Source organism: Limanda limanda, chromosome 23, assembly GCF_963576545.1.
Source record: "Limanda limanda chromosome 23, fLimLim1.1, whole genome shotgun sequence".
Taxonomy (NCBI): Eukaryota; Metazoa; Chordata; class Actinopteri; order Pleuronectiformes; family Pleuronectidae; genus Limanda; species Limanda limanda.
The window spans coordinates 2,525,027-2,550,026 of NC_083658.1; the positions used below are offsets into that span (position 1 = coordinate 2,525,027).

Here is a 25,000-nt window from a genome sequence, read left to right on the forward strand (position 1 = left end):
CCTCACTTCTCCTGTGTAAACGCCGGCGGGAGGAGCCGGCGGGTTGATGCCAGAGCGACCATGACCCCGTACAAACTGAGTCCTGACCGTGGACAAACAACTGGTAAATGAGACATGAGTGAGAGAGGCAACGATCTTACAAAAGTTTGTTGTGCATTTATAGATCTGGAGTGTCTGCAGTGTGTCGTGGGAGGAGGTGGAGATGTGTCGTCCATCTGTATTTACTGTCTGTGGTTAAATCCACGGCAGGTCACCGCGGCCCAGAGGCAAAGCAAACACTATGAATTTAAGGAGGAGGTTTATTTTTGGGCTGTGAATTGATCGATTTCACGCTGGTGTAATATTCAATTTGACCAAACTGGAAACGTGTTGCTCAAGCAAGTTGTTCTGAGTGTACTACAGCAACGAGAATCAACAAATGTGTTTCAAAATGAAAATTCCTTGAACTGAAAAGGGGAGTCAGACATGTCCTCCTGCCAATAACAAGACTCTGTGGTCTGTCCTCTGACTCAGACTTGACTCAGGTGGTCCCGATCGCAGCGCTGCAGGAAATCAAACTGGTTCTCATCTGTGACCCGTGACCCTGCTGTTGTCGGCTCGGTTACACTTCACAGTTTAGTCATTTAGCTCGGCGCTCTCCAGCAGTTCACCTCGCAGGTTTCTGTTCTAATCCCAGCACCTCACACAACTCAGAGAGCCACAATAAATGTTCAATCAAATATCTAAGAATAAAACCAAAACAAGACTGAAAATATTCTCAGGGTTGTGGTTGTTCTGGGGAGAATTGAGTCTCATGAGCTGAATATAATTATAACATCCAGGTCACAGTAATAACAACCAATCATCTTCAGCACAATAAACTGAGGTTCTGAACAAAGGGAAACTGAAGCCAGAATAACTTGCTCCTCCACAGTAAGATTTAAAGTTGGTTTATTCTTTATGTCTTCACGTCTGTCTGTTTGTTTGTCAGTTACCAGGATTGTGCACAAACTACTGGAGGGATCTTTACTAAACCTGGTGGAAGGACGCGTGTGGGTCAGTGAAGATCCCGTCTCCATTGATTTCTCTCTGGTGTTTGATGTTTTCCCATTGCATCAGAAAATACCTGCACACACCGAGGCTCTTAACGTTCACATAGAACCAATCTATCACCATTTATCTATGAGAAAGTAACGAGACAGAGGTGAAGGTTTCAGTGGAAGGACGAATAAATGAATCACTTCAAAGAGCCTCTTTCAAAACCCTTCATAGCTTTTTATATGTTTTGCATTACCAGTAATTAACCAGCAGCAGGAAATCAGTCTGTGTGGTTTTGTGAAACCAGACAGCAGCTTGTTAATCCTTGAAATCAACACTGCTGTCGTTCTACCCATCAGCTGTGGGGGTTCTCTGGACCTCAACATGGGGAGAGAAGCAGATTATTTAACGTCTAAATATGGTTTTGATACTTTTCCAACACAGTCACAGAAACAGAAAATAGAACATGAGAGACAAAGGAAAGTCTGAGAATTAAAAAGGTTTGTTCTCCCACAGAAGCTCGAAAGTTTGATGCGTGAAATGTAGAATTGCAGTTTTTGACTCATTGGCAATTATCTTCTTTTATTACTGTTTTATTGGGGTTGTTTTTGGCTCAGTACAATCACAGAATCAAAGTTCCTGTGAGTCCACTGTGATCCCCAGGGGGATTGTGGGTAATATGGACACCTTGTTGAGGCTCCACAGGGCGTCTCGCTCGCCTTCACATCACAGCAGGGACGGAGAAGAGGCTAAAAACAGCTTCAGGTTGCATCTGAGCTGGAAGCCACTGATTAGCATAATATTCAGGCTCCGTCACATTGATGATAATTGGGCACAATTAACCGGATGCAGCTTTATTGTGTTTTGACAACGTGATGGTGACATTAACGAGGTATTAACATCATCATTTCAGTATTTGTAATGGTCACATTTATGTAGAAAGTTGAAGGTAGAAGCATTTTTCTGTGCCTGAGTTGACTTCAATTACAAAAACAGGCCGACAGACCCTAACAACCACTTTTGGTGGGCAAAGACCCCCCCCCCAAGCCTCACTGTGACCTTTGACCTTTCACAAAGTGAAAAGTAATTTGAGTCTTGTAAAGATTTAAAGAAATTCCCTCAAGGACAGACGAGAGATATGATGTTTAAGAACCTAAAACCACCCGATTTGTATTCTCTCTTCTCCAGAGATTAACCCTGAGACATTCCATCCAAACTATTCTCCAAAATCTAACAGTTGATCCAATAAGGGTTTTGTGAGGTCGCCCTTGACCTTTGACCTTCAAACAGCAAATTCTAATCAGTTCACCCGTGGCTCTAAGTTAACATTTTAACAAAAATTGCCTTAAAAGCACAAAGCTATTGTCTTTTTTCCTGTAGATAAAAGGCCGGGAGCAGCCTGAGGTCTAACGTGTGGACAATCATCTAAATACCAGAGCGCGTCCTCTCGACGTGACCTCAGCCAATGCGCTGCAATGATCGCGTCCAGCCTTCTCTGCTGCAGTAATTGGAAATGTCTGCAGGTCAGCGCTGTGTTAACTCAGAGACGTATCCCAGAATCAAAGCTCGACCTGAACCTCGGTGTCATTGAAACTGAAATGTGAAGCATCTTTGACGCCTTCCAGAGCAAACTGCACCATTATCCTGTTCATTATTAAGACCAAAGAACAGCAGCAGCCATCAGCAGCAGAGGAGCAGCTCAAATCTCTCCCCCGGTTATCAGACAGGCCGAGAGTGCCAAGATTTTATTATCTTTATTTTTATTTATTTTTTTAAACGACAGAACAAGCCTACTTTTTGAGGAAGCCTATTACTGTCCACCCACACACACACATCAGTAGCAGGCGCACCACGACCTCAATAACCCCCCACTCACACTCACTCACACACACACACACACACACACAGGCAGAGGATGGTTTAGTCCATTTAAGAAATCCACTGGAGTTCCCACAACACTACTGCCATCAAGTGGCTGCTTTGAGTCACAGCATCTGCCTGAGAAACATCCTGCAGCATCGATATGGTGAATGCTAAGGTACTTTATACTTCTAGTACATTAACATTGGAGTTAAAGTACAGCACTTTTTACTGCATTATATTTGCCTTTCTGCTGGAGTCACTTAAACTGATATTTCAAATTTGTACACTTGTAAACAATATCAAATATCCATGCTACTTTGTACTAATTACTGTGTATTATTTTATGGATTAAAGCACAATAATTTATCAATAATTATACACAACCAAGTGTTGTATTTTTACAATAGAAATAGAAGAACTTTCTTCAACAGCATTTTTCTTTCCCCAAAATGTCCTTTAATTAATCATCCATATTACAGTGAGCAGGATTTCTTCACTCCTTAAACTTTCCGACTCAAAAAACACTGAATACTGGGAATTATTTGGCATGAAAGTCAAACACAGCAGGTGCAGAATGTGTCAGTTATTGGCAGTTTCAATACAAAAGCAGTGGAATCGACCTTCAGAAAACCCTGACAGTGCGTTTTACAGTAAAGGGATCTCTGCCCGACATCTTGTAATAATAAGTTAAGACAACGATGATGATTAAATAAGCGAACAGTGTTAAAAAGAGGCACTTCTTCACCAGTGTGCTCCTCAGGAAAATACAAATATACAGCATCAGAACGTCAGCAATTCATCCGACGCTCAGAATTCATAAACACAAGAGAAGTGATGATATCTGAGGCAGATGATTCTTCTTTATGGTCCCTCATGTTTCATTATATGTTTTTTCCTTGAATATAACAGAGGTTCCCAAACCATGCACCACAGCACAACGTTCAATACACAGAAATGAGACTCAGACGCACAAGCAGCAGTCGTAGAGATGCGTTTCCATCACCACAGTCCTGTTTTATGTTTGGACAGAAGAGGTGAAACGTTTGGAAGCTGCAATCACACACTAAAGGATTTAAACCCTAACACGACGGCCAACAGCTAAAAACAAGTTGTTCTGAGGACTTGTCAACACCTGCAGGAGTTTAGTTTGAATCCTGAGTTTAGTTTGAATCCTGAACAACTGTCTGGGTTTTAAATAAGGGTGTAAACATAATGATTAGGTGAAGTTCTCTTTGTTTCGCCTCCCGCTTGTATCGAGGGAGAAGAAAAACTGAGAAAAGTACATTTGTTTGGTAAAAAGATTCTATCCATAAATAAAAACCTGTTTTTGATTCGATTTCTTTAAGGATTTTCGTTTTGAAGTACGAGTTGCTGAGAGTCGTTTTCTAGAAAGTTTCCTGCCAGAGTGAAAAATGTCAGTGAGTCGACTTGGGAACCTCTGTGTAAATACATGGAAAATAACAACAATATGTAAGTGAAGTTCACTTCTTTTAAATTCTGTCAGATTTCATCACTTCCCGTGAGAATAAAGTCACAAAATAACTTACCAAGAGGCACATGGTTTAACTTGAAGGATTCTCCTCCACACTCCAGCGGTAAAGGACAGTTTAACTCAGAATATAGTGCACAGAGCCCAGAGGTGCGTTGGATTTGCTTTCCCTGGACGAGCAAACGCCACCAAGCGCACCTCTTTTTATTGTATATAAACATATTAACTAAAGTCCCCTCTGCAAAAACAACCCATTAAAACAAGTCTTAGGCTTAAAACCGTTTTTATAAATTAATTGTAGGGTTATAATATGTCCACCTTGATTTGGAAACGACTGCATTTTTAAATTATTTTAAATATAATGTTGCACCTACAGTGGAATGATTCCACCACACCTTTGTTAAGCGACTTGTTATGACGGATATTTTTGCAGTTCTAAAAACACGCAGAGTTCAAAGCTCAGTGAGTAAATTAAAAAGTTTCAGGTCAGTCTGTGGTTTCCACTGTGAACGCTGGGTACTCATGAGGCCCTCCTCTGTCTGAGGGTGAGTGCGTGTGGTCTTCAACCGGGTGGGCGGCGTTTGGTTCGGAGATGGCCGGTGGCGGATCGGTGCCGTCGTCGATTGAGTGTTCCTGTGATGACGCCACCTCCTCAGCCGACGCCCCATCATTAAGTACCTGGCAACAAGAGGAACAAACAGTGATGGCGTTTGACACGACATCATCTTTCACTGCATCGTCTTTTATTCATCAATCGTCTTAAAAACCCTCAGAAAACTAGAACAAATCTGATCTAGCTGGAAAAACTGGTGTCTCCCTGACTAGCTAACTAGCCCGAAATAATAAAGACATAAAAAACGATTATTCTAACTTTCTATCTTCAGAGATTTGTTAACAAGGAAACTGAGCAGAGGTTCAATCTTACAAAGAGTCATGAAGTCATCGGCTGCACTGACCTGTGGGAATCTTGTCGCCTCACTTGTGTCTTCTGCTCCCTCAACATATCTTTTTCTCTTGTTCCCGCGACAGATATATTTAATGTTTGTGATCTCACAGATTTCTCTCATCTGCTTGAAATGATAAATGTGGTCAAACTTCATCATTCAGAGACGACAGATGGATTTCAATAGATTTAGATTTTTGTCCCTAATCAACAACACGACTAAGAACCTGGTTCCATTATTCTTCAAGTTCATGTAAAAACCATGAAGTGACTTACTTTTACTCAAGTAGAAAAGGTAACGTGGTTCTTTTACTTAAATTTCTACCTCAGACAAACGTTTGAGTACTTCTTCCCCCCCCCCTGAGTACCACTATCAGGTACTGGTGTACTGATCCGAACAAGGACTTTGTGCAGAAACAGTGTTTGTCCTGCGACTGTCAACGTTTCAGTCGGGAACAGAAAAAAGCATCAAGAGCAAATTCCAGTGCGAGAGAAGAGGGTCAGAGTGAGACGTCTTCGTGCAAGAGGATCAAACACAAATCACATGCATCAGAGACAGAAGGATCTGGGCCCATATTTACTTAAGTTTTTACACATTTAGAGTGAATACAAACGTAGAAATATTGAGTTAAGTTGAATAAAGAACAGATTCTGGATGAAACAGTCAACAATGGTGATAAGAACTTTAAAATAAATGTAATAGGACCCCGACAATGATTAAATTGTTTTTAGATTGTAGTTTAAGTTCTGATGAAGTCACACGATGAAGGTGTGTTATTTTCTCACAGGGACGTTTTCAGATTTCAGTCGTTTCACCCTCTTGATAAATACAGGCCCTGATCTAATTCAGGAATGCATGCACCTCACATGACGTCACCGCTCAGGCGTGGGAGTTTTCACAATTGCAGAGACGTATGCATGCGCGTACACACCCACATACCACACACACACACACGGCCTCACACACACACACACACACAAGGTAGTTTTCCATCGACCTTTGCACGCAGTTATGTCTCACCTTTCTGAAGCCGTTGAGAGGAGGAAGTGTAAGAGGGTTGAGATTAGTGAAAGGTACAGAAACATTTCCCACACAGTTACGAAACAGACACAACACACGTTACTATGATACGACATCTATTGTTACTGCAGCTACACAAGCACGCGTCTATTTCCAGTGACGACACGCAGGAGTCTCACCTTAGAGCAGAAAGTTCGTTTTATTAATAGATTAATGTGAAAGTCTATTAGACTCTTAGAATTCCAAAAGCTGGACACCGTGAAAAACCAAAGATGAGGATGTGTTTGAATTTAAAACGAATGAAACGGTGTTTTGTGTTCACCTGCAGTGGGTCCGCCTCTGGTGGTGGTCCGCTGCTCTTCGCAATCTTCATCATCTCTTTGATCTGGAAGATGGCGAATGCGATGGTGACCCAGGGGGCGCCGGAGAGCACCCACGCCGGCTGCGTCACGTCCTCCTGATCCTCCTGGTGCTTGGTCTTCTTCAAGGGTAAGACGGCGGCCAGGTGGGCCGGGCTACCGACCTCGCTCTGGCTCTGGACCAGGTCGATGGTGGCGATGGGGACCGGGCTGGAGGGAACCGGGATGTTCTCCGCTAACATTTTGTCCTCTGAGGAATACAAATGAGCAGAACATAAGAAGGGAAACATGGGTTTATGGATAAATACATAACATTGTGTACTTCCAACACTTATTTATCACTTTTTACCACATTTAATGAAGTGAAAACTGTGTGATTGAGGAAGCTCCTCCCACCTTTCCCCTCCGAATCTCCGCTCAGAAACTGGATGAAGGAGAAGATGAGGAGGATGACGAGGGAGGCCATGCCGATTCCTCGGAACGTCTCTGCAGCTCCTGCAAAGCAAACAGAGACACATCAACTCTGGGAAAGGGACATTTTACTCACATACACACAAATTCAGTAACACCCCCGCTGCGTCGTACCGAAATAATTGACGAACACTCCTCCCACCATGGCTCCGCAGCCCCGGCCCAGGCCGAGGTGAAGGCCCTGCAGGATTCCCTGCGCAGACGTCCTGAGCGCCGGCGGCACGGCAGCGCTCAGGAAGGAGATGCAAGCTGCCCAAACCGAGGCGTGGGTCACACCTGGAGGACACAGGGAGACAGGGATGGGTCACAGCTGCTGTCACATATCCAATATATATGTTATAAGAGAACCCTTTGAATTTTAGCTTGTACCTGTGGCAGTTACGGCTCAGTTAATAGAGCGTGAACTGTCAGATAAGAGCAATAAAGCTCAATTACAACACTCATAACTGTAAAATGAGTTATATGAAACCAGAAGCTGCAGGAGAGAAATCTGCAGCTCTAATGCACTGTGTACCCTGTACAACACTCCGCTCCATATACACTTACTTCACATCATATGTGATATGTGTTCATATAAACCATATTGATATTATATATCATTTTATACAATAATATTGTCTTTTGCACACTCTGTCTACATATTCTTATACTCATAGTATATTATATTACCTATTGTATAGTCAAATACTTATATTCATACCTCTACTATATATCATATATTGTATCATACTCTCTGTATATTCTTTGTATACATAAGTCTATATACACATATTTATACATGTGTACATGTTATATAATAATGTTATCATTATATTACTATTACTATTATATTTACTGTTGCTGCCATTATTACTATATACTGCATATATACTGTACTATTTTTATATACTGTCTAACAATAACATTACCATCATATCATCAGTACTATTACCATCATCTTGCCACTGCACCTTATCTACTTATTTATCTTGTGTTTCTATTTTTATTCTTTCTACCTCAATATTTTTTATTTTATTCTATTGTATTGTATTTTATTGTATTCAAATATACCGGCTGCTATGACGACTTAATTTCCCTTGGGGATGAATAAAGTAATCTATCTATCTATCTATCTATCTATCTATCTATCTATCTATCTATCTATCTATCTATCTATCTATCTATCTATCTATCTATCTATCTATCTATCTATCTATCTATCTATCTATCTATCTAATGACTTTTAGATTAAGCTTATTTAGGGGACTGATATCTATGAGTGTGTCCACTTTGCTGCAGATCCAATAGAACATCTGCATCTAGTGGAATTAAACGTGGTTTCATCAGGAGACTGCTGAGCTGGAGAGTATTTCTGGCAAAGTTTGAATTGTTTCATCTGGTTGACTTCAAAGTTAAAACAATGGAACTGAGACTTAAGCTCTGGACTAGTTCTAACTTGTTGACTCTGTGAGGCGTCAGTGTTTTCTCAGGGTGGAGCTTCTCAAGCAAGTGACTCATTCAGTCGCTGTCGTGTCTCACACAGCTCGAAATACACTTTAATTACAATTCTATTAGAATATTTTATCTTTACATCATTTTCATTTTTTATTTCCCCACAAAAGGAGTTGGTGCGAAGATATAAATTTACAGAGAAAGACCTTGAACGATTAGTCAGTTAATTAATTAGTCGATCAGCAGATATTTGTTTGTATTCTCATTTGTTTTCAACCCAAATTCCGACTATTTGCTGATTAAAGCTTTTCCAAACTGAAGATTTACAGGTTTTCTGATTAAATGAGAAAATAATCAATAACTTAAATACAACAGTGGAACTTTTAGTTTGTTTAAATAGATTGTAGTGGTGGAGTGGGGTTTGTTCACTGTGTGTTATCATCCAGATGTTAAGCTGTGGTCAGACACGCTCGATTAATAAGTAAATATACACACATGCACGCATCATGTGATCTTCAGTGTGTTCACTGCTCTGTTAGAACATTCATCCTGTTAAAGCTCAGGGTTGGTTTCTCTAAGCTTCCTCTCAGAGTCTGAACTGCAGCTTCAGCGCCCTGCGTGATCCCGGCTGCCGCAGGAAAGACGCCATCTGATAAGCGTCCTGTTACACAAACAGCCCGGAGTCCGAGCTTTTCTAATCCTTCCCTGCAGGCGGAGAAACGAGCGGATGTTACCTTGAAGGACCTCCATGGGCAGGACGACCCAGGCGTTCTCCAGATAGGAGATGTAGAGGTACCGAGCCGTGTTGCAGGCCAGGCCGATGTAGAGCACTCTGAGGGGCAGAGACAGAGGGGAACAGGGGTTCATATATTATACTATAATCATTTGTATGAATCATTGTCTACGGAGCATTTTAAAACACGCACAACAACTTAATTTACAAAAGGGAATCATTTAAATGTCCAATATGCAGCTTTGGCCACTAGGGGTCTCTCATTCAAAACAACAACAAAAGACCTAGTTTGATGATGTCATGGACACTGATGAGGTAATATATATAAAGTTGTATTCACATTACGCAGCACGCACATCAGGGTCCACTACGAGTGACCAGTACAATCCGTGGAATGACTATGATGAATGATTCAAGTGCCTGATCAGCTCAGGATCAATAAGTGCTTTATGTCTCCTCAGTCATACCCCAGACAATCTCTTTGATGCCCACACTAATTCTTTGTTGATAATTCTTTTATTTTTGGTTTAAAAAATGTATTTTGCTGAGGTGGTCAACTCCTCAGGTCCCTACAGTCGACATGTGGATTTCACAGATTTCTGCTCTTTTTCCTATTGAGAAGTTGACTCATGACCTCAATCACAAATCAGTCAAGTTTTGGAAGATCTGGGAATCGGTGCATTCCTTCTTACAGAAACCATAACTTATAATCTTATTCTGAAAGGGGAGGCCTGACTGCTTTTATATTTTATTTTGTTTCATTCTTTTTATATTATACACGCTATTCCCTTGCTTGTCTCCTGCTGATTGTGTGTGTATGTATGTATGTTTGTGTATATATGGATGTATATGTGTATGTATGTATATATATGTATATATGTATGTATGTATATATATTTGTATATATATGTGTAAGGATATATATTGCAGTGCTTATTGTTAGTTTGGGGTGGGACTTTTTTTGTTGTTTCGTTGTTTTTCTAATGTTTGATCTATAAAACGGTTAAAAACCAATAAAAAGAATATAAAAATAAATAAATAAATAAATAAAATAAGTGCTGTTGAGTCCGGAGGGAACAAGGTGAAGAGGAGCAGAGAGCAGACAAAACCTGAATGTGAACCCGACGCGCCCTCTGTCAGTCGCGTGTTCAACACCAGATAACATTGTTTCTAATGCTGCATTTTTCACCTGTCAGTGGTTTGGTATTTTACACCTGACACAGCGTCACATGACCGAGTGTCCACAGGCCGATGAACACACACCGGGCGGAGCAGGACGGTCGCCTGCAGCCGGCTCTGCTCTGAGTGACAGATGCTTTCTGCTCTCGATCACAAGTTCCAGAGAAACAGGAAGCAGAGCGTCACGTCCTCGCACACTGACGAGTGACGAGGAGAAAAACTGTGTGAGATTAACATCCTGGATACGAGTGATGATCTGCAGCACACTCTGTCTACATATTCTTACACTCATAGTATATTATATTACCTATTGTATAGTCAAATACTTATATTCATACCTCTACTATATATCATATATTATATCATACTCTCTGTATATTCTTTGTATACATAAGTCTATATACACATATTTATACATGTGTACATGTTATAATTATTACTATTATTATATCACTATTACTATTATATATACTGTTGCTGCCATTATTACTATATACTGCTTTTATATTGGTATAATTACTATCATATATAAATATATATTATGTTATACTATATACTATATATACTGTACTATTCTTATATGTCTAATAATAACATTACCATTATATCATCAGTACTATTACCATCATCTTGCCACTGCACCTTATCTACCTATTTTATTTTATCTTGTGCTTCTGTTTTTTATTCTTTCTACCTTAATATTTTTTATTTTATTCTATTGTATTGTATTTTGTTGTATTCAAATATACCGGCTGCTATGACGACTTAATTTCCCTTCGGGGATGAATAAAGTAATCTATCTATCCATCTATCCATCTATCCATCTATCTATCTATCCATCTATCCATCTATCTATCTATCTATCTATCTATCTATCTATCTATCTATCTATCTACCTACCTACCTACCTACCTACCTACCTACCTACCTATCTACCTACCTACCTACCTACCTATCTATCTATCTATCTATCTATCTATCTATCTATCTATCTATCTATCTATCTATCTATCTATCTATCTATCTATCTATCCATCTATCTATCCATTTATGCATCTATCTATCTATCTATCTATCAGCTGCAAACACCTCAGAGCTGAAACAGCAGCTGCTCTGGATTAGAATACTTTGTTCTTGTAGATGAACTTAATAAAGGAGAGACTGACTGCACGTGATCTGTTATCAAACCTGAATTCAATTCTACACATGAAACAGCTCCAGTTATTCTAAGTCATGTAAAATACCTCCTTAGCTGAGGGCTGTTAGCTTTTCATAGCAGGATGTGTGATGTCTGCGCTCTCCCTCTCAGGAGCTGGGTCAGAGACGTTGTGTGTTTTATGCGTTGTGGGTCCGGAGCTGCAGACCAGACCGTCACCTAACACCGGGCTCTGAAATGTCCCCGCTGCCCGCGAGCACCAGGCCCCGAGTTCCCCCCCCCCCCCCCCCCCGAGCATCAATGGCGGCTTTGTCTGCTCTCTGCTCTGAGGCCGGTCGCTGCAGAGACGTTCCTCTACTGTTATGAACGAACACGGTTTTATTATGATCCATGTAAACTGCAGGTTGCACTGGAGTCAAGAGAAGCTGCAGCAGGAGAGAATGGCCAGGAGGATTTCCATTAACACACACTGGAATCTTTAACCTCATTTACTGTGATGAAATGTTTAATATTTAAAAAGTTCTAGATGTAGACTTTTGATCTGTTTTCAACCGCAGTTATTAATTCTGAATAACCTCGTGACCATGGGGCCACTCAACGATCGCAAATGACGTCAAAAATTCAAGATGGCGGCAAGTTGTTATTAAAAGTTTTGGATAATTGTTGATTATGCTGAATATTGACATTTACAGAGAAGTAAATAGTGAGTAAATATATATTGTTTTTTATTATTACTATTGTTTTTCTTATGTGTGGTGTATTTATTGTGTTTTGATGTTTCTATGTTCATTGTATGCACCAATAACCAGAGCAAATTCCAGGTAGGTGTGAACCTACTTGGCAATAACTACTTTCTGATTCTGATAATTGCGGATTTATTTCAGATTTTCTCACCGTTTATTTATTGATTTATCGGCTTGTGTATTCAGAGACCTCATCAAAATCTTCATTTCCTGTGTTCAACTCTCTTCGCCGTCTTACCTGACGTGTCCGACCAGCTCGATGAACTTGTGGCTGGTGAAGTAAGCGGCGAGCTCAGAGATGTGACTCAGGACGGAGCAGACGCCGAACAGCGTGGTCGTCCCCTTCAGGTCCTCCAGGTGCCAGTAGAGGAAGCTGAAGACGAAGCCGTAGCCGAAGCCCATGAACCAGGCCACGAACAGCACGGAGCCGTATCGCACGGTGCACAGCAGCTTCAGGAGGTCGCTGTAGTGGAACTCCTGAGCGCCATCGGGGCTGCTCCGGCCCGGGGAGCCGGACTCTGGCGTCCGCTCCCCCGCCCCCTCTGGAGGCTCCTGTCGGGACTCGTCGCCCTGTTCAAAGTGAAACTGAGTGGCGACAACAAACGCCAAACTCATTAGCACGCCAAAGACGATGAAAGCGATCTGGTAGTTGTGCAGCCGGTAGTCGGGCAGGACGCAGCCGATGACGTCGATCATGGGCTTGACGTGTGTGTGGTCGATCCAGATGCCCACCAGCAGCATGGCCAGACCCCAGCCCAGAGAGCCCCACATCCTCTGCAGGCCGTAGCGGTCGCGGGCTTTGCCGAGGTACTGCAGGGTGATGGTGTCCACGATGGTGACGGCGGGGGCGCTGAAGAATTCGCCCACGATGATGACGAGGAGGATGAGCAGGAAGATGGTCTGCACCTGGTCCTGGTTGTAGGCGATCTGGTACTCCTTGGCTGTAGTCGGGGCGGCAGAGGGGGTGGTGGTCACGATGGCGGTGGTGGGTTGGGTGGAGTTTGCTCCGAGCTGGGTGGTGTTAGTCGGCTCAAAGGGGGGCGCCACGGTGGCGTTGGCGTCGGCGTTTCGTTCGTACCTGTGGAGCACGCTGAAGTGGAGGAGTTCAGGAAGGTCGAGGAACCCCCGGCGCCGCCTGGTGTGGTTGGTGGAGTTGCTGGGTTGTGTGAAGTTACCATGAGGGAGCGCCGTCGTCATCCCGGGCGTCACCGGCGTGGACACAGCGACATCCTTCTCCTCGCATGTCATCTCTGCTGGTTTGACGAAGCCGATGCCGCAGTTGAACACCAACCAGCAGAACACCGAGAACAGCAGGAGGACCTTCCCCTTCTTGAAGCGGTCAGCCACCACGCCCCAGAAGGGGGCGCTGCAGAACTCGATGAAGTAGCGGATGCCGACGAGCAGCCCGCTGCGGCTGGCCGACATGCCCAGCTGCTTGTAGTAGATTGGCAGCAGGGGGTGCAGCGAGCCGTAGGCGGCGTAGAAGAAGAAGTAGAAGACCTTGGAGATGAGCAGGTGGCTGTTGATGCGGAGGCACATCCTCTGGCAGCAGTTGATGGAGTCGGGCTGCGAGGCCGGGGGCTGGTCGGCCGGGGGGGCCACAGGCAGCGTGGAGACGTCCGGCTCCACTGACCGAGTGGTGAACGCCTCCGCCAACACGTACTTCCTCTTCTGCTCCTCCTCATCGTCCGTCAGGATGGCAACCTTGTCGTCAGCTGGCATATCTGGAAGATAAGGAAATGAGGCCGACGGTGAAAAACCAGATGAGACTGAAAGGATCCAGCTTCAGCTGCTCATCATCATCATGTTCGATTGCAAACACCACAGATGCCTTTTTATCAGATTCATAAACTGCTCACACTCAGTTTATTTTGATACTGAAGTCAAACAATATATTAAAAGTCATTCTACGCTCCAACAACAGGACTAAACCCTGAATGTATGTCCCCAGTATTTAGTATTGTTCCCCTGAGGATTATGGGGATTGTGGTTCTTACCTGGACATGTGGCTTCATATTGATTGAATATTTATTTAAGCCTCGGAAGACACATTGAGGGATAAGACCCTCATTTTCAAGGGTACAATAAAAAAGTTGATACATTAAAAGTTAATACATTGAATAAATAGGAATGAAATAAATATGCATATATATATACACAGTAATATAACATTGTTTACAAATCTGCCCAGTGTGCAGTGGATGGTTTGAACAATACGTGTGATACTTCAAATAAACATCATGTATTTCTATGGGCTCGGTGCAGGAGGACCGCAGTGGAAACCGTCACCGACGCTCCCATGCGGAAGTGTTCACAATAAACCAAACTCCGTTCATTTAAATGAGAATTTCAGGAAACAGGTCAGGATACATATGATCGGTGCAGGTGGATTTAATTCGGGTGAATAACACTAAACGTCCTGTGATCTGCTGCGAGCTCATGAAGCAGCTGGATCGGATCTGAGGATCTCCAGAGAACTCACCGGCTGTGGAGCTCCTCACCCGCTCATGTTTCAACTCGGACACAAAACGAGGAGTTCACGGTGGAGACGCCATGTTTGTGGTCCACAGACAATTTAAAGAGTTTCCCAGAAAACTACACACGCCAAGGAGCGATACTCGGTAGATACTACGGTAATATTCCGCCAATACTCGGAAACAAATATCTGTGACAACAACAGACACTCGTCCAACCGGAGCTGCCACCTGTCCGCACTGTGACGTCACCACCACACCACACTTCCGCTTCAAAACAAACCACTTCACAATAAAACTCACCTTCCCTTCTATTCTACTGTATTTTATCCAATTATATTATTATGCTGTATTGCTATGGTCCCATGTTATTATATATTGGTGGGTTGTATTTATTTGCGTTGTTTATTATTATTTATTCATTTTAATTTAAACTATAATAGGTTTTATTATTATATTATTGTACTGTTCTGTATTTTATAGTATAATGTGTTTCAAAATATTGTATCATATTATAATTTGTATAATTATTGGTTTATGCTTTTATTTTATCGACTTCCTGTAGTTCTGATTTTCTTTTGCAGCAAACAAATATTAATTTTGAATATTCTGACTAAATTAGATGTAAATTTATCTCATATTACTATCTTATTATATATATTTAACAAAATAAATCAAAGCATGGTTCTTTTTTTTTTTAATTATTGAACATGCACGTGGTGTCAGATTGGTGGGTTTTGGAAAAAGTTCCTGGAATGTGTGATAAAGATATTTGACCAGGAAACAAACAAACCATCTGCTGCTTCAGGTAAATTAAAGAAAATGCTAGGATCATTTAAAACAGCACCCTTTTTACCCTATCTAAAACAGCCCTCCTCAGAGTGATCTGGTTTGAGTGCCTGTTCCACAAATGCTGCGTATCCTAGCAACATTGTGTTCTATTTACTGGAATTTGTCTACATCTGTATAATGGCACGTTTTTCCCGTGTTTGTCTTTCCAGCCTCTATGATCCATTAGCAAAAAAATGAACTAATGCATCTGAACACGTTTAACCAGAGAATATGACACTGAAATGTTGTCAGCAAAACTAAACATTTGTTATTCAACCTGCTGATATAATTATAACAACTATAGAGGAACCGTTACTTGCCTGGTAAAATAAAATGTATATATAGTATGTTTAAGTATTTCTATTTCGTTCTCAGTGCATTAGCCTTTCTGTCTCTCTCTCTTCCTCCCTTTGTTTCCATTTATCCCTAACTCCTCCTTGCACTCTCCCTTTTCTACCTCTGCATCTAGCCCTCGCCTGTGTGTGTGTGTGTGTTAATGTTCGCATGTGCATGTGTTTTTCAAATTATTTAATGATAACTTCATGTTATCTGATCAATCTCTCTAAATTTATTACAGAAATGTGTGAATGTCAAAGTGTGCTGTGACTGCTGTCTGACCTCAAGTAAGAGGAAGAATGTGTGGGCCTACGTCCAGGTATAAAATAAACTGTTGACATGGAGCCTATAAAAAATGCATAATTGAAAGTAAAATGTATTGGATTATATTCAAAAGAAGTATATATCGTCTTACCTGTGTCATTTTTATGAATTGCATTTTTACTGTATCAATGAAGAGATTTTACTAAATGAAAGTCACACATTTGTAGCTTCAAGTAGGTAATTTCTGGATATTTCAAAGTACTATAAAAAGACTTTGCCCAATAATTCCAGAGTGAGACTGATATGACTGTGTTCAGGTCCTCTAAGGCTACCCACACACATAATATCAGACATTTTTACTGTACAGATTAAGAGTTTTTCCAAAATAAAGTGCAACATTTCCCATGTGGAATACATAATTTCTGGATATTTCAAAGTACTATAAAAAGACTTTGCCCAATAATTCCAGAGTGAGACTGATATGACTGTGTTCAGGACCTCTCTGACTACCCACACATTGAATATTAGACATTTTTACTGTAAAGATTAAGAGATTTTTCAAAGTATCTCTTAAACCCCCCCCCCCCCCCCCCCCTCAACTAAAGGGAAATGACAAACAAACAAGGAGGTTGAACTAACTCACTCAGGGGTTTAACAGGAATAACTAATTAACTCAAACAAACCTACTTATAGACTATATTAAAATGCAGTGAAAATTTAAAAAAACTGCGTGTTTCCGCTGTGCACCTCCACCGGGCTCCCGGCAAAATGAACGACACATCACTACTGGACGGGGACTACTGCGAGGAGGTCCTCTTGAACAAAATTATAGGGCCAATAAACCCCACACCTGAAGTGAAGGCCGAACCTGAAACAAAGCCCAAACGTAAAGCCCACACCTGAAGTAAAGGCTTTTCTCAGATACCTGTCAGGGTGACTCGTCACGTGGGGGATAGACAGACAGTTCTCGGGCCGGCTGATCTTGTCAAGCCTGTCCGCAACAGCTGTGAATGAGCTGTTGCTCAAGCAATAAATCACACGTACATATGCAATGTTTGCGGCCGTTGCCATTGATCTGGTTCTGAATTTGACAGTTTGTCATGTTTTGCGTGGTAGTCAGCATCCACTGTTTGCAATTAATTCACCTCGTAAACGTGAAACATGTTTGGGACGAGGACTTGCAGGAACAATTTCTCTACACAAGAGAGCTCCGTACTACTACGACTGCAGAGGACATTTTCAGCTCCGTGGACGTGTATCTGAGTTCAGTGGGACGAAGCTTGGACATGTGCGTCGGTATCACAACTGATGGCACTGCCTGCACGACAGGAAAAACCTCTAGGGTTGTGAGGAGAATACTCGACAAAGCGCAGAAAGCAACTTGGAACCGTTGTATTTAGCATGAAATTAAATCAAAAAAACAGTAACTCAAATAAACAAACTGAAAATAAGTTCAAAAACTGAAACACAACCATCGTGGGTCTTCTTCAGGTCTTGTTAGGCATGTGTAAAACAAAAATATTTCTATCTGAGCTGTGAGGTCCTTCCACTACAACGTCCAGGGCAAGAGTGAGTGAGCAGACTGAGGGCTCCTCTATTTATAGGCTGCCTCTCACAGACTCCTCCCCCTTGTCTATTCCAATGTGATCCTTAAATTCTATAACTGTGAATAAAAATACACTTATCATTCATGATACCGTGTATCTATGAATATATTATATTATATTGGACTTAAATTATATATTTATAAATAAATCATGTTGTTATTACTACTTCTTGACGTCTACTAAGTCCTTTTTTTATAACAACTTTATGATTTCTGATTTTATGCGAATTTCTTATAGATAAACTGATTGTTTTAACTTACATATCAAATAACATATTTATTTCCTTAGTGTTTATTGGAGTTTTGTGATCCATCATGTTGTTATAACTATTTCTAAACATCCACGAATTGTCTTTTTTTCAATAGTCTTTGTGAGTTTCTTTCTTGTTCTTGAGAGTAAATCAATATATATATATATATGTGTGTGTGTGAGTCAGGTTTAGGCAATAATAGAGTAGTTTTAGGTTTAGACTCGGGTAGAAAATGATTAGGATTAGGTCCCTAGTCCACGTCCAGGATTCTAGGCCCACTGTACACTCTATGAATTGGGTCTCCTGGGTGCTGAATATTATCTTCATTCTCATTAAATGCCCCGTGTTGTTTAGGAGTCATGAAATATTCACAAAATTGTTGAATTTATTTTAACATTCAGGCCAATTGGTTCTTTCGTGTTTAGGAGGAAGATCCATCTTGTCTCCATTTTGTTTCGTTCTATATCGGTCCAAGACAAATTATATTGGAGGCCTGCTACTCTGAGTGAGTGTGGTCCATGTAATATGAAGTGTTTGACTAGAGGAGTATTTGTGTTTTTCTTGTGTCTCAAATTATACCTGTGTTGTACCATTCTTGTGGCAATGGAATTTGTTGTTTCTCCTACAAACTGTTTAACACATTTTTCACAGAATATTAAATACACTCAATTGGACGTCTTTGGTGTGAAATGCTGTGAAATGCTGAAAAATCGATCTTGGTGTGTGCTTCTGACGAATTTAAGTTTACAAAACACTTGTAATAACATGTTTTTCTTTTGATGCATTGGTGTCAGTGTTGCCTTAACTAGCAGGTCTTTTAAGTTTGTATTCCTCCTGTAACGCCGAGTTTACACCGGACGCTGAAGCGACGCGTAGGTGCAGCGCCAAGCCTTAAATAACAGCTGGCTACCACCCACTCCCATGTTAATCCTTTGTGCCGGTCCCACCGGAGGCTGAAGCGCCGCGCTGCGCCGCCAAGGCTGCCTAGCGCCGTGCAGCAATCGTTTCAGCGTTGAGTCTATTTTTTGCGCTTGACGCGAGCGTTTCGCTCCAGGAAACACCCTGAAAAATGATTTTAAACGATATTGATGAGATATTTTATATGATATAAATGATCAAATATGCATCCCATAGTTATCTTCTGTTGTCCTGGAGTTTTAATTTTTACCAATTTTACCAATCACATTATTAAATGTCCCCCTCTGCCCATCCATACAGACACACAAGCGGGGGGGGGGGTCTACGTACTCTCCCCATAGGCTTGAGTGGAGTATTTTGTAATTCACCCTCGACACCCGACATTGAACGGAGCAAACAGCGGAGAAGTTCTTGAAGATGGATGACATTAAATTAATAATTGAAGTGGAGAAGTACAGTGAGCTTCATGATCCTCGGCACATGTTGTATAAAGACAACACCTAACAAGACAAATGTTGGGACGCTGTTGCAGTTAATGTTGGAGCAACAAGTGACTATATGCTTTTATACTTCTGGGTCAACGGGTGATATTATTAGCGCTGCCTGGTGCTTACGCGTCGCTTCAGTGTCCGGTGTAAACCCGGCGTTACCCGTTACTTGGAATCTGTCCAGTAATCCTTGATCTTGTATCATTGTTTGAAAATTGTTCTTAAGTTTGTTGTTCATTCCTCCACTCATAGTAGAGAATGTTGTAATAGAAGAATCATTTCTCGATCTATTTGTGGTTTTTGTTCTTTATAGTCTTTTAAACAGTGTCTTAAAAATGATCTTGAATATCCCCTATTTCGTAGAGCACTAAACAGTATTTTGACTGCTGCGTTGAAATATGAATTGCGTGTACATATTCTGTGTAAACTCACCAGCTGTGACTGTATTAGTCCCCTGCAGGTGTGTCTGGGATGAAAACTTGTTTTAAAGAGCAGTGCATGTGTATCGGTGTCCTTAAAATAAACTTTGATGTCCAATTTATGTGATTGTGTGAATGTCGGTCCCTTGAATACTGGTGTGTCCAGGAAGTCAACAGACTGGTCATTTGAAGTGTACTTCAGAGTGATGGAAGCATTGTGTGTTTTCAATATATTAACAAATTCATCAAACTCCTCCCTGGAGTCGGTCCAAATCCTCCAAATCTCATCTAAGTATCTCAAATAATGGAGTGGCCTTTTGGGGCTTTTTCTTTCCAATCTGCCATGAAAATATTGGCACAGGCGGGTGCAAATTTTTTGCCCATCGCCGTCCCTTTGATTTGTAAATACAAATTGTCCATTAAACTCAAAATCATTTTTGGTGAGATTAATTGCCAATAATTGTAATAGCGCCTGATCCGGCCTTTCGATGTCTGGATATTTTTTCATTATGTTTTTCAGAGCCAATAGTCCCGCTTTGGAATCAATATTGGTACATAAGCTGTCTATATCCATGGTGAAGAATAATGAATTTGGAGGGATTTGTAGGTTTTTAATAATGTCTGTAAAGTGATATGTATCTTTAATATATGATGGGTGCTTTATTGACAATGGATTGAGATAATAATCAATAAATTCTGCTGTTTGGTACGTTTCACTTCCAGTCAGATAGAATTGGCCTGCCTGGAGCACTTAGTGGTACAGTCCATTTTTCTGGATCCTTATGAATTTTTGGGAGCATATAAAATCTCCTAGCCCTTGGTTGGCTCTTCCTTTTTAAATATTGTTTGTGTCATTTTTATATTTATTCTTGTGTAATCATTTAAAATGCTGTGAACGACAGGTATGGTTTTTAAACATGGGTTCGTTAAGCTTTTTGTTATTTGTAGTATTCTCAGAAGATGTACAGAGAAAGTTACCAACTCATCTGAAGTGAGGTTGATCAGATAGTTTACATCTTGAAAACTAATTTGGGGAAATAGTTCTCTCTGTAAACTTCTGTTGAAACTTCCTCTCTTATAACAGGTACTTGTGATTTCACAGTTTTTTTGTGTAATTCCAGGAGATGAAGCTGGTCATAGAGCTGGTCCTAGAGTTGGGCCGTTTGAGGGGAATAGCGGACTTGAGTGGGAGAATTCAGGCTCTCGAGGTACAGAAAGTGTCAGGATGCGGTGAGGCAGATGGACCCAGAAGTTTTAACAAAAAGTCTTAACAGACAAATAACAAACGCAGGAATATGAAAAGTCAAACTGAAGAAACAAAAGCACACGGGAGAAAACACATGAGAAGACAACGGGAGCTCAGGAGACATGGGATACAGAAACACAGGAGATCAGGACATAATGACGCTAAGACAACGATCCAACAAGAACAAACGGCGCACAGAGACTTATATACACACACAGGGAAGGCAGGGGCAATTGAACACAGGTGGAACACATGAGGACTGGTGCAGACAATCACAGACAGGAAGTGAAGAAAGAAAACACACGGAACAGAGACTACAAAATAAAACAGGAAACAGAACACATTAAGTGGCAAACATGACACACAGACACAACTCACAAACAAACAAACAGGGATAAACATGAGACAAGAGGCGGTAATAATAATTAAATTGAAAACACTCCTTAGAGGCAAAAATCAAACTAGGATGACAAACTGTGACAGAAAGGATACGTGGATGTTGTTTAAACACATTTTTTATTTGCTCCTCAGGATATCTTCATAACCATTCCATGTATTTTCCTATTCATAGGAATTGATTCAGAGGCTGACTGAGCTGCTGAGCCTGCTAGTGATCATCAGGCTGATATTTTACAACCTAGAAACGAGTGAAGTCATGTGATAACACAAAAGTATTTCGGATTCATGCACAAATATTTTTATGAGTGTGACTGGAGGAGGTGGTGGAAATACTTGTACTGCAACTACAACAAATACCACTGTACTACCACTACTACTGTTACTGCAACAGAAGTACTGCAACCCTACTGGAACCTAGTACTAGTACAAATACTACAATTAATGATGCAGTTAACAAACTACTGTGATACAACAACACAACAAGAAGTACTGCTTATACTATAACAACAACTTTTCCCCATCCTCTTCCTTCAGTCTTATGGGTCTAATAATGCTTAATTAGTGCTATTACTTATGGCACATTAAGCCATTAATAATTCACAAATTGAGGATTTAAAATAAATAAATACATATCTTCAATCTTAAATATGTTTGTTTTATTTAAAACAAATCAGAATGAATTCAGCTTGAAGTGAATCAGCAGATACAAGATGTTTGGAACAGACGACTGTCGCCTGTTGGGAGCAGTTGTGTCTCTCAGCCTGTGGCATTAATATAACACAAAAGTATTTCTCTCCAGGATTAAATGTGGGAATTCCTGGAATATTTCCCCATTTTTAGACTTTTTTTGCAACTGTCTTACATACAGGAGCGGGGGGGAGAAACCTGGACTGCTTGCTGCCTGCTGGAGAGTCTGCAGTAGGGCGATAAAGGCGGCCTTCACAAAACTCAGTGAAAGGCTCATCTTGTTGGTCATCGGGGGTGTATCTGGCTGGTTTTTAAAATCTATTTAATAAATTGTTATAAAGTATTTTAAATTACTTGTTTCTGTCTGAAGAACAAACTGGTGTCAGATGTGATGACAGTGGAGACACTGATTAGCTTCAATAAATGTTCACAAACACAAGACTCAGAAGTTTAACTGATTTCTTCCCAGAAAATAAATCCAGCCTGAAGAGGAATTACACAAAATTTACATGAATCAAAATCAAGCTGTGTGTTTGTGTGTGTGTGTGTGTGTGTGTGTGTGTGTGTGTGTGTGTGTGTGTGTGTGTGTGTGTGTGTGAGAGAAAGGGGAAAAGGTCAGTGAGAATCTGATTCATATACAAATATTTACATGAGCACAACGAGAGACGGTGACGACTCAGAGGAGGAAGGTACTACTACTACTGTCCCATCTGATAACATGGGGGAGGCATGTTTGACCTCTGACCTCTGTCTGTGTGTGTGTGTGTGTGTATTTGTGTGTAAAATAGAGCTTCCAAAGCCACGGTCGACAGAGAAAACACCTCCGGGGAAACTGGGAAAAGAAGTGTGTGTGTTGTTTGAGTGTGTTTTCTAACTCAGTCTCTCTCTCTCTCACACACACACACACACATACAGAAACACACACACACACAAACACACTGGGGAGAGAGTCTCCAGCGGTTTCTGGTTGTCAGTGTGGATCCATCAGACCAACAGGGGGGGAGGCCGTGACCTCCAAACCAACACTACTCACTTCTCTTCCTCCGTCTCCTGTTTCCTTCTTCCTTTCCTCTATGTCTCATCTCTTCTTTCTCTTCACCACCCGTCTCCTCTTTTTCTTTTCCTTCGTCCTCCCTCGTCTCCTTCTCCCTGTTTCCTGTTTCTGCGTCTTCTCTGCACACTTGACCTGCTCTCAGAGGAAAAGGTCAGCGAGGTTCGGATTCATGCACAAATATTTTTATGAGTGTGACTGGAGGAGGTGGTGGAAATACTTGTACTGCAACTACAACAAATACCACTGTACTACCACTACTACTGCTACAGCAACAGAAGTACTGCAACCCTACTGGAACCTAGTACTAGTACACATACTACAATTAATGATGCAGTTAACAAAATACTGTGATACAACAACACAACAAGAAGTACTGCTTATACTATAACAACAACTTTTTCCCATCCTCTTCCTTCAGTCTTATGGGTCTAATAATGCTTAATTAGTGCTATTACTTATGGCACATTTAGCCATTAATAATTCACAAAATGAGGATTTCAAATAAATAAATACATATCTTCAATCTTAAATAAGTGAATCAGCAGATACAAGATGTTTGGAACAGACGACTGTCGCCTGTTGGGAGCAGTTGTGTCTCTCAGCCTGTGGCATTAATATTTCACGACCTATCCGCCCACCTCATCTGCTGGGGTTGACAAAACAAACACGCTGATCCAACCTGTTTTGCCATATTGACATGAAGGGGGTGGTGTTTGAAGGTGGGGGGTTAAAGGTCAAACCGTCCACCAGAGAAGTCGCATAGAAATATTTTCCCGTCAAACACAATCACGGCCGAGCGTAAACAGAGTCCGTGTTTACATGTTTACAGTGTGATGTCAACAACGTAAACAACACACTGTCTGTGTTCAGGTTCCTGAGGTTGTTCTTACTCATTTGTTTTATTATTTTTCAAACTTTAGTAAAAAATAAATGTCAATATTTACATTTTTATTAAGGGTTTTATAAATTATTATTATATGATATGATAAAAAAAGGTGTAAACATCATGATTGACAGATGATACTGACCTCGATGCTGTGACTCCGCCCCTAAGACTCAGACTCCTAATGATGTTAGAAGTGCAAGATGGCGGCGCCTGTATATTTCAGCTTCATTTCTTTACAACAGGAGGAAATGGAGACGTCCATCTTTAATTACAGGCGTTAAGGCCGTCTTACTGGAGCCTCGAGTTTTCTGGGTGTGTCACCGAGCTGTCAGTCAAACCCCTGAGCCGCATAGGAGACTTGACCCAATGTCACGCTGAGGTCGAAGCCTGTAAAGGTCAGCAGCAGCATCCCGCAGACACACACACGCACACACACACACACACGTCCTCTGGAGGTGTTGTGACCTTTTAGCTGCACATTGACTTCGACCACCTGCAACTTCTGAAGCTGATTTTGGGAAACAAACTGAAATCTTGTCCAGATTTGAATGATTTTGATTGATTATCTGTTATAAATTGTCTTGTCGTCTATCGGTCAGGTTAAAGGAGGTTAATGCTGTGCAGCATAAAAATCTACATTTACCAACAACTCCAGAGAAGAAGAAGAAGTAAGAGTTATTCCTTTGTTTACGTACTAAAATTGAAAAAGTGTGGAGGTGCACCACAGAGGATCAAT

At 41.2% G+C, this 25,000-nt stretch overlaps 1 protein-coding gene across 1 annotated transcript; it reads right to left on the reverse strand.

Moving 5' to 3' along the window:
• Nucleotides 1-3,313: 3,313 nt before the first annotated feature.
• Nucleotides 3,314-15,107, reverse strand: LOC132996816 (major facilitator superfamily domain-containing protein 6-A-like). The gene is made up of 7 exons (XM_061067176.1): nucleotides 14,888-15,107; nucleotides 12,644-14,129; nucleotides 9,329-9,426; nucleotides 7,278-7,439; nucleotides 7,089-7,187; nucleotides 6,656-6,942; nucleotides 3,314-5,047 (listed from the first exon to the last, which is right to left on the reverse strand). Exons 2-7 carry the CDS (start codon nucleotides 14,125-14,127, stop codon nucleotides 4,856-4,858), a joined length of 2,322 nt encoding a protein of 773 aa, XP_060923159.1. The 5' UTR covers nucleotides 14,128-14,129; nucleotides 14,888-15,107; the 3' UTR covers nucleotides 3,314-4,855.
• Nucleotides 15,108-25,000: the final 9,893 nt, after the last annotated feature.

Excerpts from the sequence above, each read along its gene's own strand:
- LOC132996816 (XM_061067176.1), bottom strand. The coding sequence starts at position 14,127 with ATGCCAGCTGACGACAAGGTTGCCATCCTGACGGACGATGAGGAGGAG. Across the intron at positions 7,440-9,328 it reads GCCCATGGAGGTCCTTCAAG|GTGTGACCCACGCCTCGGTT; the intron begins GTAACATCCGCT and ends TGTGTCCTCCAG. Across the intron at positions 5,048-6,655 it reads CAGAGGCGGACCCACTGCAG|GTACTTAATGATGGGGCGTC; the intron begins GTGAACACAAAA and ends TCTTGTTGCCAG.